This window comes from Columba livia, chromosome 3 (genome assembly GCF_036013475.1).
Source record: "Columba livia isolate bColLiv1 breed racing homer chromosome 3, bColLiv1.pat.W.v2, whole genome shotgun sequence".
Lineage (NCBI taxonomy): Eukaryota > Metazoa > Chordata > Aves > Columbiformes > Columbidae > Columba > Columba livia.
Window position 1 is genome coordinate 110983814 of NC_088604.1, and position 12876 is coordinate 110996689.

Consider the following 12876-nt stretch of genomic DNA (forward strand, 5'->3'; position numbering starts at 1 on the left):
AGTTAGAAACTCCTCAAAGCAATGCAGTAGAGAGAACTGCTGGGGCAGCAGACAGCACCATGTGTGAGCAGAGGGTGATTTCCTTCCAGCACTCCATGCTCTCTGGCCTTTGGTTTCACTCTATTCATCACAACTGTGCTTGCAGGATGCCAGCTATTTAGATGCAAGACATGACTCTTCTCTTTATTTTGAGCCTGGCTTCTAGGAGAAACAAAGCCAATGTGGATGTGCTCATCTCCAGTTATTTTTGAGCTTTTTGATCAGGTATGATAGAAAGGTAATGATCTTGGAGCCAAGATGCTTGCTCTAACAGAAGTCTGTTACTAGGCAATGGAGAGACTGAAGCAGTGTAGAAAGTCAGCAGAGGTGGCTCAGCTCTTCAGTGCTGGAGGACTTCTAGTGGAGAGAGGTGCATGAATACTGCAGTTGACACTTCTTGCTGGACCTCCATACTGTATTAAGCACTGAAAAACCCAGCAGAGAAGCCAGACTTTATTTCCTGTTCTCTTGGGACTATTTACTTCAAGCGAGGCTGGAAGCATCTTTTGGAAATTCCCTGAAGGCTCAACAGCATGAGAACATGACAAATTCTTGGTGGATATTTATGGATGTATAGACATATGTAGGTCCAGCTGTAACAAATTCCAAACAGATCCCAGGAGTATAAGAACTGGAAACTCAGACACACGCTCCCTGCCAGAACTAAAGGAATTCAGTTGATGGCTGATGTGTACGGTGACTAAGAAGCTGAAGAGGCTGTAGATCACTTGGTTCACAGGGTAGAAATAAGAACGAAAGAGGATAAACAACAAAGGATAAACCAATGCTTAAAGGGCTATTTTGCCCCAAAGGGAGACTGAGAGACAAGCCTAGGTGAGACCTGTCCGGTTATCCCAAATGTCTCTGCTCTCTCTGTGTGCTTCCTTCATCACAGCTGCAAAGTGCACGATTGCCATCAGGCAACAGCTATGCCACAGGCACAGGCAGAGCAATTAGGTGGTACAAAATCACTAGGTAGGAGGAATGCGTGGGCGTGGAGACTTAAATAGAACTACATTGCAAGAGGGGAAATATGGAAGAAAGAAACACAAACCTAATTAAGACAGACCCAAGTTGTGATTAGGTGCAAATGTTTCAGGGTGCTTTGTATCTGTCCTTGAGTCACAAAATGTTTTTGTTTTATGGTTAGTGAATGGTGATGCAGGAAGGCTCTTTGTAGGGAGGAAATGAGGCCCCACAGAGCCTTGTGGTCTGTATCCACTGTGCTAAAAGCTTAAGCAGAACAAGAATGATAGTGCTAGTGTCCTAAAAAACTTTCCTTCAAAGTGGATTCAAGCATATCCAAAGGGGGTAGCCCAAAAAAGAGAAGTAATATCAGTCAGAGGGGTAGGAGCCATGCTTCTGTGCTCCTTTCAGCAAAGGCTTTAAAAGGAGACACACGGGATTTAGTACAGGATTCTAAGGAAAAAAAAAAAAAAAGGCTCCTGCTTGTACTGGAATAGCCTCAACTTTCACATTTTCAAGCCTTTGCCACAAAAAACTAATTTTTTAAGAGAGAGTGAGTTTCTTCTGAAATCACAAAATTCCAAGACATGTTATACACGAACTGGCTACCATGATTTCATGTTGAGTTTCGAAGTGGCACCTTAAAAAGTCAGATACTGCTGCTAGCAGACCCACAGGAACAGATTCCAGGGAAGAAAAAAAAAAAAAAAAAAAGGAAGAAAACAAAAAGTCACTTTACTGGCATGTGCTGCAACAGAAATAACATTTGGTTTTGAAACTTCCTGTACCTTAGGGTGTTGATTGCAGCAAGCAAAAGGCTTAAACTCTTTATTTACTAAAAGAAGAAACAAAAAGCATTACTTGTCTTATGGCCAGGGAAGAGAAGGCCAAAAATTTTTCGGATGCCTGGCTGACCCACTTTTTGTAATACAAACAACTGCTTGCTGTTTGTAACCTTAACCTGTCTTGAAGTAGTTACTGAATTACAGTTTATGATGTTGGGCTATCTTGGTAGATGCCTACTAGACTATGCATGAGAAAGACAAGTAGGATATCTTATTAGTTGACCTCAATGTTAACCAGGAACCTGAATCAGCAGTAAGTGCTCTTTGACAGTTCAGGCCAAACTCTGCAAGGCATTAGCTGTGCAGTTATCACTGTTTGGAGATAGTGATGACAAGGAGGGGTATTTCAGTTTAAGTGGAACTGACCCTTTAGAGAGAGGTTTGCTGATTTGAACAATTGCCTTTGATGTGGCAAAATGTGAAACACACAATGATTTTTTACGCGGCCTTGGAGGTTTAGCTGCGGCATATCTGTGGGGACTGGTAACACCCTTTGTCTGATCAGCTAATGCAGCTGGATATTTAGGGGTTGCACAGGTATGGGGTGTTTGGTTTTGTTTTGGTTTGGGTTTGTTTTGTTCTGTTTTGTTTTGTGTGTGTGTTTTGTTGTTTTTGTTTTCGTTTTGTTTTGTTTTTTTTCAAGTAAGCAAGTACATTCCCTCAAGTATGTTAACCCATGTCTGGCCTTTGTAGAAACCATATAGATAATACAGCCAGACCTGGGAGCCTGGAGATACTCCTTGTGTGTCTGCTGTCTCAATGCAACTTTTATGTCTCTTGCCGCTGGAGGCAAACTGCACATTCCATGCTGTACTATGATGTGCACACAAAGGACACAGCTAGAGGTGAAGGGAGGATGATTGTGAAAAGTTACTTGAGAATGCCAAGTGTCTTACCTCTCATGGGATGGAGGGGCGATAGAGAAGAACTCTTCCAGCTTTCCTCTGCCCTTTGCTGTTTGCAGTACCACCAGCAAGCCTTACTAGTCTGGGAGGAGTGACGAGTTGCCAGTTGCAGTTTCTCATCTCATGGGGTCAAAGAGCCATTTCTCAGATTTTCTTGCTTGAAGCCTGACAACACTCATGCCTGGGGTAACTGCAAGAGGCTTTTCCAGAGCAAAGGCCACTAAAACACTGTCTGCAGGGCTTGAAGGGAACCCCAGAATGGGAATCCAGCACAGTCTCGTCCTCCACCCATTTTAGTAACAGTCTCTAGAGCTGGGAAATAAAATGCATGTAAGTAATAGACTTAAATATACTGATATTCTTTCCTGTTTCAGTTTAGAGAACAACGGGCTAGTTCATTGTATGGAAGTGAACTCAAAGCACTTAAGTATGCGGATTACAAACTTTGGCTTTATAATTTCTTTTAAACAACAGAACAACCTTTGTACAGTCCAACAGTGAGAAAATAACCTTGTTCGTATTTCTGTAGCATTCCTTCTGCCTTGGGCACTTCCTGCTGAATAGAAGCTATTCAGCTGTTATTCTGTTTTCATGTACTAAATTAATTTCTAGCTACTGTGAAAGAAGGAAGTGAGTAGACAGAGTTGCTCCCCTGTGGTGTGACAGTGGGAAAGGACTGAAAAGACATGAACTTGCTTGTTCTGCTGTTTATGAAGACAGACTTCTTTTCTTCATGTTATTTATTAAGTTTTTAAGATGGTAAGTTGGCAGATAACACATTAGCTTCAATGACAGGAAATTTTACAGCTTAGGACTCTTCCCTTGAGACTGTCAACACTCTGAAAACTCACATTGCGACAGAGCTGCAATAGTCAGAAAATGTATTTCCTTTTCCCCATGAGTTACTCTCAGTAGTTTGATCTTCGCTAAATGTCAAGTGTGGGGTTTAATTCTGTTTCCTGGCTCTCACGTACCTTCTGCTTTAACCAACTTCAGACACGGCTGCTGACGTAGTTTTATCATGTGCTAACATTGTCAAATTATAAAAAAAAGGAACATAGTACACACTTAAAGACTTGCCCTAAATACTGTAGGCAAATGTAATCATTTTGCTGGTAATGCAGTCCAGAAGGAATAAAGGTAAAGACTGTAGATCACAATGGCAGGGAAACCAGGGGAGTGCACAGCTCTATCAAGAGGGTGTGGGACCTCTCCCTTTCGGTGAGAAAGGGAGGGAAAGGAAGGCAAGTTCAAAGATTTGTTTGTACACCTAATATGACAAATAGAAATGGGTAAGCTGGAGATGTTTGTTAATAAGCACTACAGCTTCCTTTTCAGCTCTGTTTGCTGGAGCTCCTTACTTTTCCAGGAGAGAGATAGCAATACCTACCAAGATCCCCACTGACAAAGCTTTCCTGATGGCAGAGACCTGGGATGACCCAGTGAGGTGAAATCATAGAGATGGCTGGTTTCTGGATACTGTAATACTGCATGTACTTCCATAGCTAAATAAAGCAGATGTGCTGATGTTTTGCATTCCCCAGCTCAGCTGTAGCCTCATTCTCTGCAAGGAAACGAAACACTGGAGTGCTGCCTTCCAGCTCATCAAAAAAGGAGCCATCCCACTCCCCAGAGGGCTAGTTAGTGAATGGCAAGAGGTAGCCTGGCACTGGAGCAGTGTCTGGGTTTAGTTACAGCCTAGGAGGTAGCTGGGCTGTATCTCTACTTGCACAGTGACCCCAAAAAGCGCAGGCCTGGCTCGAGGGAGGCTGTAAGCACGAGGCAGTCGCAGCTGCGGTGCCTGAAAAGCAGACTCAAAGGCTCTGTCTTCAGACAGCTCATCTTGGAGCAAAAGGAAGCCCTCTTGGTAACTATGGAACTTCCAATTTATTTCCTTCCTTTTAACCTCTTCCTTCTAAACGCATCAGTTTGCCATCACTGCTTTGCAATCCAAAGGCTCTTGGAAAAAGTCTACCAGTTCCTTCCCAGTCTCACTGGCAGGGTGCATGCAAAGCAGAGCAGCCAGCTCTCCCCTGGCAGCACTTCTCCCTGACAGGCTGGCTGGCAGCTTTCCTCCCAAACCGCCTGTCTGGACAATAAAAAGGGCTGCTCCCTGACCTTAGCTGGAAGGGGTGTCACAGGATGTCTGGCTGTGCTATGCATGCTCTGTCAGGTGGCACTGTGATATATTCTTTGCTGGAAAATCATCCGGTGTATGGCTGGGTACCCTCACTGCACCCATCAGAGAATCAGACTGTCCTGTGTCGCTCCCCCAAGACTGCTACTGTGGTCCTTGTCACCAGGCTGTCACAACACGTGGCAGCTGTGCTGTGTATGGCCCAAATTCAATGTGGCTCATATCCTGTTTTCCAGCAGGGTTTGCAAAGCTTCCATGGTGCTGCCTGTTAAACGGGGTGCCAGGTGGGAGAGCGTGGACACCCTCGGTGCACAGCAGCCAACGACTGGCCATCTGCTTCCTTCACCTCCATATGAATTATTGTAGATGACCTCTATAAGCCCTAGCAGAAAGACTCACACCGACCCACCTGCTGGCCCTCCGAGTGAGAACTGCAGTTTGTGTGGTTTGTTTGTTGTTTTGGTTTTTGCCTCGTTTCCTCTGGGCCCCGCTATGTTGTTTCCCCCCCATGGAACAAGCACAGCCCCATACTCACCACTCCTCAGGGCTGTCCAGGCTGCACCTTGGGTCAGGGCTTGGACAGCAGCGGTGCAGAACAACTGAGTCCTGAGCGGGACCAAACAAAAGAACATGTGCAAGCTGTGGGACGGTGCTGCTGGCGGCCCCGCTGCTGCCTCACCTCACCCAGGTGAAGGGTGATGACACCTGAACGAACAGAAGGAAGATGTGCCAGGGAGGTTTAGGTTGGACATTATTAGGAAAAGGTTCTTCACCCAGAGGACGGTGGAGCACTGGGACGGGCTCCTCAGAGAGGTGTCATGGCCCCAAGCCTGACAATGTTTAAGAAGCGGTTGGACAACACCCTCAGACACATGAACTGTGGGGTTGTCATATGCAGGGACAGTAGTTGGACTCAATGATCCTTGTGGTTGTCTTCCAACTAAGGACATTCTACGTTTCTAACCAAAATGTCTCCCCTCAGAATCGAGAGAATTAAAACCGAATTAAATTTGTTTTGAGAAAAACCTGACTGGAAACAGCTTTGACTCGACTCGACGCCGCGGCCGCCCTCCCCCCGCCATATTTCCCTGTATTTTTCTCCTCTTATTCTGCTTCTTTCCACACAAAGTCTCCGCTCGCAGCCCCACGGGACGCTTCCGTTCAGTCGCCCTCAGGGGCGGACCCTTTTGCCGCGCAGACGCGGCCAGAACGCCCGCGTCTGCCGTTGCCGCCCGGGTCCTGGTCAGCTTGGGCTCTGCCGCCGCCCTGCTCCGCACCGCCCTGCCTGCGGCCCTTCCGGCCGCCCCTGCCCGTAGCCAAGATGGCGGCCGGCGGCCTCGGAGCGGAGCGTCCTGCTAGGACACATCGTCTTCCGCCCGGCAGCGGGGAGGAGGGACTGAGAGTGGTTGTGGGCATTTGCTTTTCCCCTCATTCCTTTGCACCATGTTTTGCGGTCCGTGGGATGCTGCAGCCTCATTTTCTCCTTAGAAAGTGGGGGGGGCGGGGGAGGAGGAGGTGGCAGGCATGGCGACGCCGCGGGTGGTTCTAGCTTTTGGGCGCCCTGCGGGGGCTGCCCTGCACTGCTCTCCTTTCCCTGCGCTGCCCAGGGAGCGGTTGTTGCAATAATGGGTCTCTTGCCTGCAGGAAAGGGGGAAAGAGATGAGACTGTGAGGAAGAGGACCCTCTATTCTGCGTTCCCCAACACCAGCTGAGCAGGGCAGCTGGTAAGGCCAGTGCCTCGCACCCCGTGACGTGCCCATTGCACTTGGTGGTGTGTGTTTGACTGGAAGGTGCCCAGCAGCAGCTGCTGCTCAAGCGTGGCCTGGAGGAAAATCCAGTTTCGTCCTGAAAGAACGTTTGTCCTGGTTGCTCACTGAAAATAATGAGGTAATGGCAGAGGGTGAGAAACAGGATTTGGGTTCCGTGGACCCGTGGCTTGCTCCACACACTGGGTTACGTGGCCCTCAATACGCATGTCCTGGTTGAGGCCTGACATAGGACAGGGTGTCAGTGTTGGCATCAAAAGCACCGCTAGATAAACCTGTTGGGGATGTATCTGCTCCTCCACAAGAGGAAGGGCAGGATACCAGCTATAATTTGCTTCTCTGTTTTACGGGTTTTGAATAATCAGCGCATCTGGCAGCTTCTTGAAAAGAAAATTTGGCTTTATTTCTAGAGTGTACTGACCCCTTGTTTTCAGGAGGTCTCAGTTGCTGTCAAAAGATTCAAGGGCATTGCTAGATGTGGTGTTTCTGATTCCTAGAAAAAAAACTTTCTCTTTGCCAGACTTGACAGACAGTGGTATATATGGTGACTGACTGTTGACAGCTGGCATATGTGTTTGGAAAGGTCACACTGTCCATCAGCCCGATCAGCTGATGCAAAGTATGTAACTGACCTGTTTGTTTCATTCCAGCAAGCTGGGATTGGCAAACCATGAAGGAAGAAGGAGATCCTGAAGCAGTGACAGACTGTTTACTCACAGAGGACTGATTCCAAGAGGACTGCTTCCGCGTCAGTGCTGTTCCTAGGTAAGGCACAGAGGTAACAGTGTCTCTTTCAAGTACCTCAAGGTCTAGGACTGAGCTGAGGTCTTGCTTATCCTCACAAACAAGTCTCTCCATCAGTTTTGGGAGTAGAACAACTGTAGCCTTGATTTATGCTGCCTTATATGGTCAAACTACACTCTGAAATTGTTGGAGGAGCTGATCTAAGGGAAAACTTTTTTTTTAAGGCGATTTTAAAGGTGATTTTTTTTTTAAAGGTGATCTGAACCTGATCATCACATGACTGCACATGGTGTTAGCTCTGTCATGGAAATATGAGGAAGGAGGCTGGCACAGGCAGCTGGCAGAGATGGCCAGGATCACAGCAGCCCATATCAATGACAGCCTTAAGCTCTTGTGGTACCACACCACCAGCTCCTCTTGCTATAATCTCCCATTTGCTCTTGGAGGGATAGGATTGGTTTGTTTTTTGTGATTTTTGTTTGCGGAGCGTGTGTATGTGTATTTGTTTGGGTTGGGTGTTTTTTGTGGTATTTTGTTTGGTTTTTGTTTTGTGTGGGGTTTTTTGTTTGTTTGTGTGTTTCTGTTTGATTTCTTTCTTTTTTGTTTTGTCGTAGTTTTTTTCCAGACTGAAACAGGCACTTTTGTTCTCTAAAATATTAGTGTACTTTAAAAGTAGAACAAATAAGAAAACAATATTTGAGGAAAGTTTCTCCTTCGCTGTGTTCTGTATGCATAGATCATCTGTGTTTTGGGACATGAAGATCAATGGAGGAAAAGCTTCCCTCTGAAGTGACTGTTGGGGGCAGAGGGTTGTGTGCTCTGTTTTGTTTTTAACCTTCCTCTCTGTTTTTCCTGGAAGCTTTCTGTGAATGCACTGACCTTGCTTGTCCCTCCAAGACAAGGCAGCTGCTCTCTTCCAGTATCACAGCCAACATCTCCACTCTGTTAATTAGTGAGTCAGCATTCTGCAAAGGTCAGAGGTGCATCTTTGCTACAAGTTGACTCCACACAGAAGCACCTAAGGAGAGGTGATTTTTTTTTTTAATCTGCATGAAGGTATTTACTTCATTTTTCAGTACTAATCCTTTCTAGGTATTTGTTTGGCCCCTGTGGCTCTAACATTCCTCACTGACAACAGCTCTGAGATAAGAGTATGTTGCCTTTTTCATTTTATGGAAGAGGAAATAAATGTGAGCCTGTAGGGTCCCAAGCTATTGCCTGACCACAGGATCTGGTTCCTCTGTCCTATCACTCTTTACCAAAATAGCGAAAGGATACAGCTGGTGGAGGGGGTAGCACAGGCAGCCACAACCTGCTTTTTTAATAATGTATAAGTAAATGAAACAGGTGAAGGAAGAAACTTGCACAAAATCTCCTGGAGTCTGGGAACTAAACTCACATGTCATGAGAAACACTCTTGTTCTGTCCCCATTTTTTCCATGAAAAGTAGCATCCGTTACTTGAGTGAGGGGAAAACACAATGTCTACTCACACTTACCCCGTTCAATGTCATCATCAGTGCATGCTCAGCAAGTATTTAAGTGAAGCTCCTGTGCAAAAGTCCTTCTGTCATAAGGCCTTGCAGTAAGAACTGGGTCAATTCCTTCTCTATTTGGTGTTGCTACAGGTGAAGTACAGCAGTACTCTGCTCAGACCTGGTCCTGTTAGTGGAGAGTCTCAGCTGCCTCACAAGGGGTTGTGCAGGGTGGACAAAGGCTGGTGGCTGAGGTGTCAGGTAGAAACTGAGGGTGTTTGGGGCTCTTCTGCATCTTTCCTTGAGGTCTACAGGGTCCCTCTTAGTGAAGCAGTGCTAATCATGCTTTGGCCTGAGGATACCTACTTGCTTCTCTCTGTTTGTCATTCTGTGAGCTCCTGCCCCACCAAGTTTTTTGCCTTTCATTCCTCTCCTGCCTGAGACACTTGCGTGGCTGTGATTGGAGCTGCTGGAGTGGAACATTTTGATTTCATCCTCTCCGAAAGAACTGCCCATCCACTGTAGCCCTTGGTATGGAGCTGGATGGCACCAACCCTGCCCTACTCTCTGTGGTGGTGGACTGGTTCAGGGAGCTCAAGAGAACGATGTTGGAATGTGGGATGTTTCAACTGCAGCTTTCCAAAGTGCTGTGCACAGGGTATACAGCTGCCCTAGGGTCTCCACACAAGGAAATCCTTGCTGTCCCTGTGGGGTTGGGACTACTGTGTTTTAAGATGCTCTTTCATTCTGCTAGTGAGTGTGATGAATTTTGTGAACAGAGGCAGGGGCTTAACTTGTGACTTCTAGAAGCATGAATGATCAGGGAGCTTGAAGAACCTACTTCCTTTTAAACTGCACACATAATGTGCCCTGAAGGGAATATACTCCATAGCTTTCTCATGTTGGGGGCCTGAATCTTTACTTCTAGAAAGCCTCTAGCAAAGCCAGATTTGTTGTGGACTCCTAGTGATCCTACTTAGGGCTGACAACTGTTTCCCTTACACCTTTCCTCTTGTTTTCTTAAATGAAGTACTAATATGCTTGATCAGCTTTTCTCAGCTCAGAAAGCAGTGCAAAAATGCCAAATTGTTTGTGTTGGTTTCTGCTTGGATTTTCACGCTCTAAAAACCCAGCTCAGTTGTATTTGTCTCTCTGCAGTGGGACCATGGAAGGAAAAGAGATATCATCAAATTCTCACTCAGATGAGAGCAGCATATTGGACCTGTCCTCTGTTTGTGACCTAGCAGAGTGCTTTCTGCCTCCACATGGCTCTGAAAACAGCGAGGAACTTTTTTGTTCTGTGGATACTTTTCCCTCTCCACCCACAGGTAACAGCTTCTGCCTTTCCACATATTCTTTCTTTAGCCAGTGCATTATCTACTTAGTGTATCATTTGACTGAGAAGAGCAGTCTGGTACTGATGCATCTGCCTTGTCTTAAAACACAGTTTACCTGAGCTACAGTTTGTTCCATCTTGACCAATGCAGTGTGAACTGTGGGTCGATGAGACAAAGGAGAGAAGTTCAGAGGATACTATCAGCTGCTAATGTTTTGACTACACTGTTTCTTCATATTAAGTGTCTTCTCAGAAGAAGAGAGTTACTTGAACTAACCCACAGAACATTCCCCTGGGCATCAATAGGAAATTACCATAGTCAGTAAGAATTGTTTTTAAACTGTCCATTATGTTCTTCCTGTGCTTGTCATGCATCTTCCAGGCATGAGCTCAGGATATGGCCTCTATAACCCGTTATTTTAAAATTATAGTAATGAATGTTTGCTTGTGCTAATGACATGAGTGTGGTGAGAAGTGCTTCAGTTCAGCTCCTGGGAGACAGCAGTTCCCTCACTTGAAGGAGGAATCATTCCTGCAGAAGTAGCATTTTACGTCAGCCACTACTCCAGATTCTTAGGAGTGATGTTGTACTTGAGAAGATCAAGGGACAGCTGACACACAGCCCAGTCAGTGTGAATATATGGCAAGAAGTGTGAAATCAAAACATGCTGGCCCAGTGGCATTTCTTGCCATGTGTTCATACTGGCTAGGATGAAGGTTGTAGTAATGATCTTTAATGTTGTGGGGGGAAAATAAAATCTGATCAGCAAATAATTTGTGGAAATGGTTTGTCCAGGCACCTGAGCAGGTGAAAAGTCACTGATGACATTTCTGGTTGCTTTGGAGTCTGAAGTAGTGTGAAAGTAGAGTTTGGCTCCTCTTCTTCCTCTGACACTGGGTGGTTTGCTAGTTCCAAGAAGTCAGCTTGTAATTCGACAGATGAGTTTTTTTCAGTGGGAATTCCACTATTTTCCATGCTAAACAGGTAAGTAGTGGGATCTACCAACTAATCTAGCTCTGATGTTGACTGCTTGCCTGTACAGTTGTCTTCACCTGTAATTGTGGGACATCCAGAACTGTAATGAAATCTGCAAACAGTAGATACTGATCCTTGCTTTGATTTTTCATATGCAGACCAAGAAGTCATGAGTCTTATGTTACTAATGATGCAAATCTACTGTAACCTCTACTTCAAACCATGAGCCCTATCACATTCAATGCTTCATCTTGCCTTAGAGGAATAGTGTATCTGATTTGAGGTTTTGCTTTATGTTTCGTGCACAAGAGGAGTGGCCACCATGATAAGAAATGTCTTGAACAAGCCTTTTCCACTGTTGTGACAGAGGAGGATAGGGAAATTCCTTTAACAGACTGGAAGGCTTTTGTCTACTCAGATTTCACAAGCCCTGTGTTGCATGTATGAAGAAATTCTGGAAGCTGTGAGGCATTTCCTGCATTATGTGTAAGGTGGTTTAGTTGCTCAGAAACCATTTAGTGTGGCTCAGGACAACTGGACATGATTGCTCTGGTGAATGGGATGCACAGAAGAACTGGCTGACCACTCAGCAGTCCTAAGAATGATCTGAGGCATTTGTGGAAAAATGAAGATGGGCAGCTCTAAACCCAAATGGCATCATTTGGCAAGTCATTTATGGTACACGTGTGGAATATGTAGCTGGAGCTCAGTACCAAGGTATTCTGAGAGGCCAGATCCTGCCTCCTTGCTGTCTCCAACACCTGCTGGTGTCAGTGGGGAATCCACATGTGCTGAGGAGGACAGGTGGGGCCTGTGAACCCTCTCCTTCATCACTTGTTTAGAGACCTCTCGCAACTGAGACCACTTGGCAATAATTATGGGATGCATGCTGTAAAGTGGTTCCTTACTCTGTGCTCCTGGGACTCAGTTCATGCTCTGAAATCTCGGTTCCTTTCTCCTTATAACACTGTCCAACCAATATACAAACTTGCTTAAACCCTCTTTTTTTGTGCAACTTCAGCTTTCTAAGCCACTGAGTTTGGTCACTGTGGCAGAAGAGGCAGGAGGACAGTTTTAAAAACAGTCTGCCTTTGTCACTTATGCTTGCACAAGCAAGTTCAATCAAACCTATCCTGGGAAAGGAAGGTCCTTTGCTTGTTTCTTTTCTTGTGAGATGTAAAATGCTGCTATGACACAAGATAAATTAGGAGAGTGGAGGTGGCTATGGCTTGCACCCCACAGTATGACCAGAAGATTGCATCCTGGCCCTTGGGCAGGATGGATGATGGGTCTTCTTATCAAACCTGAAAAATTTTTATTAGGGGTGGGTATCTTCCTTAATGATTCAAAAGCATTTCCAAAAGGTCATCAGGTCTCTGGGAATGTGACAGTTTCCTTATCAAAGAAGCAGACTGGCAGCATAGGCTGTGTCTGGCATCTGTCAAATGAACTGGACTGATACTGACTGAAATACCATGCCATCCCAGGTATTCAGGAATCGGAAATGGATATGGAGGTATTCCTAGTCACCTGTAACAGGTTGTGTTAGTCTGGAGAGCCTCCAGCACTTGTAATAGCAGAAGATAGTACCCATTAGCCATGAAATCAGGGCCTTATGAAAGCAGGAATCCTCAGGCAAGAAAACAGTCCTGTAGGAATACTACTAAACATCTAAGTTGTGTATAATT

At 45.6% G+C, this 12876-nt stretch overlaps 1 protein-coding gene across 10 annotated transcripts in view; it reads left to right on the plus strand.

Annotated features, from left to right (window-relative positions):
• Nucleotides 1-6087: 6087 nt before the first annotated feature.
• SHLD1 (shieldin complex subunit 1) overlaps nt 6088-12876 on the plus strand; it is a 47639-nt gene continuing 40850 nt past the window's right edge. Inside the window, exons 1-5 of one of the 10 annotated variants that reach the window (XM_065059161.1) lie at nt 6093-6345; nt 6537-6779; nt 7309-7423; nt 8262-8430; nt 10035-10204. In XM_065059161.1, the coding sequence (XP_064915233.1) occupies nt 10042-10204 (163 nt within the window). In that variant the 5' untranslated portion in view covers nt 6093-6345; nt 6537-6779; nt 7309-7423; nt 8262-8430; nt 10035-10041. Of the gene's footprint in view, nt 6346-6536; nt 6780-7308; nt 7424-8261; nt 8431-10014; nt 10205-12876 lie in introns of all 10 variants that reach the window. The other 9 variants (XM_065059162.1, XM_065059166.1, XM_065059158.1 and 6 more) reach the window with 9 other exon arrangements.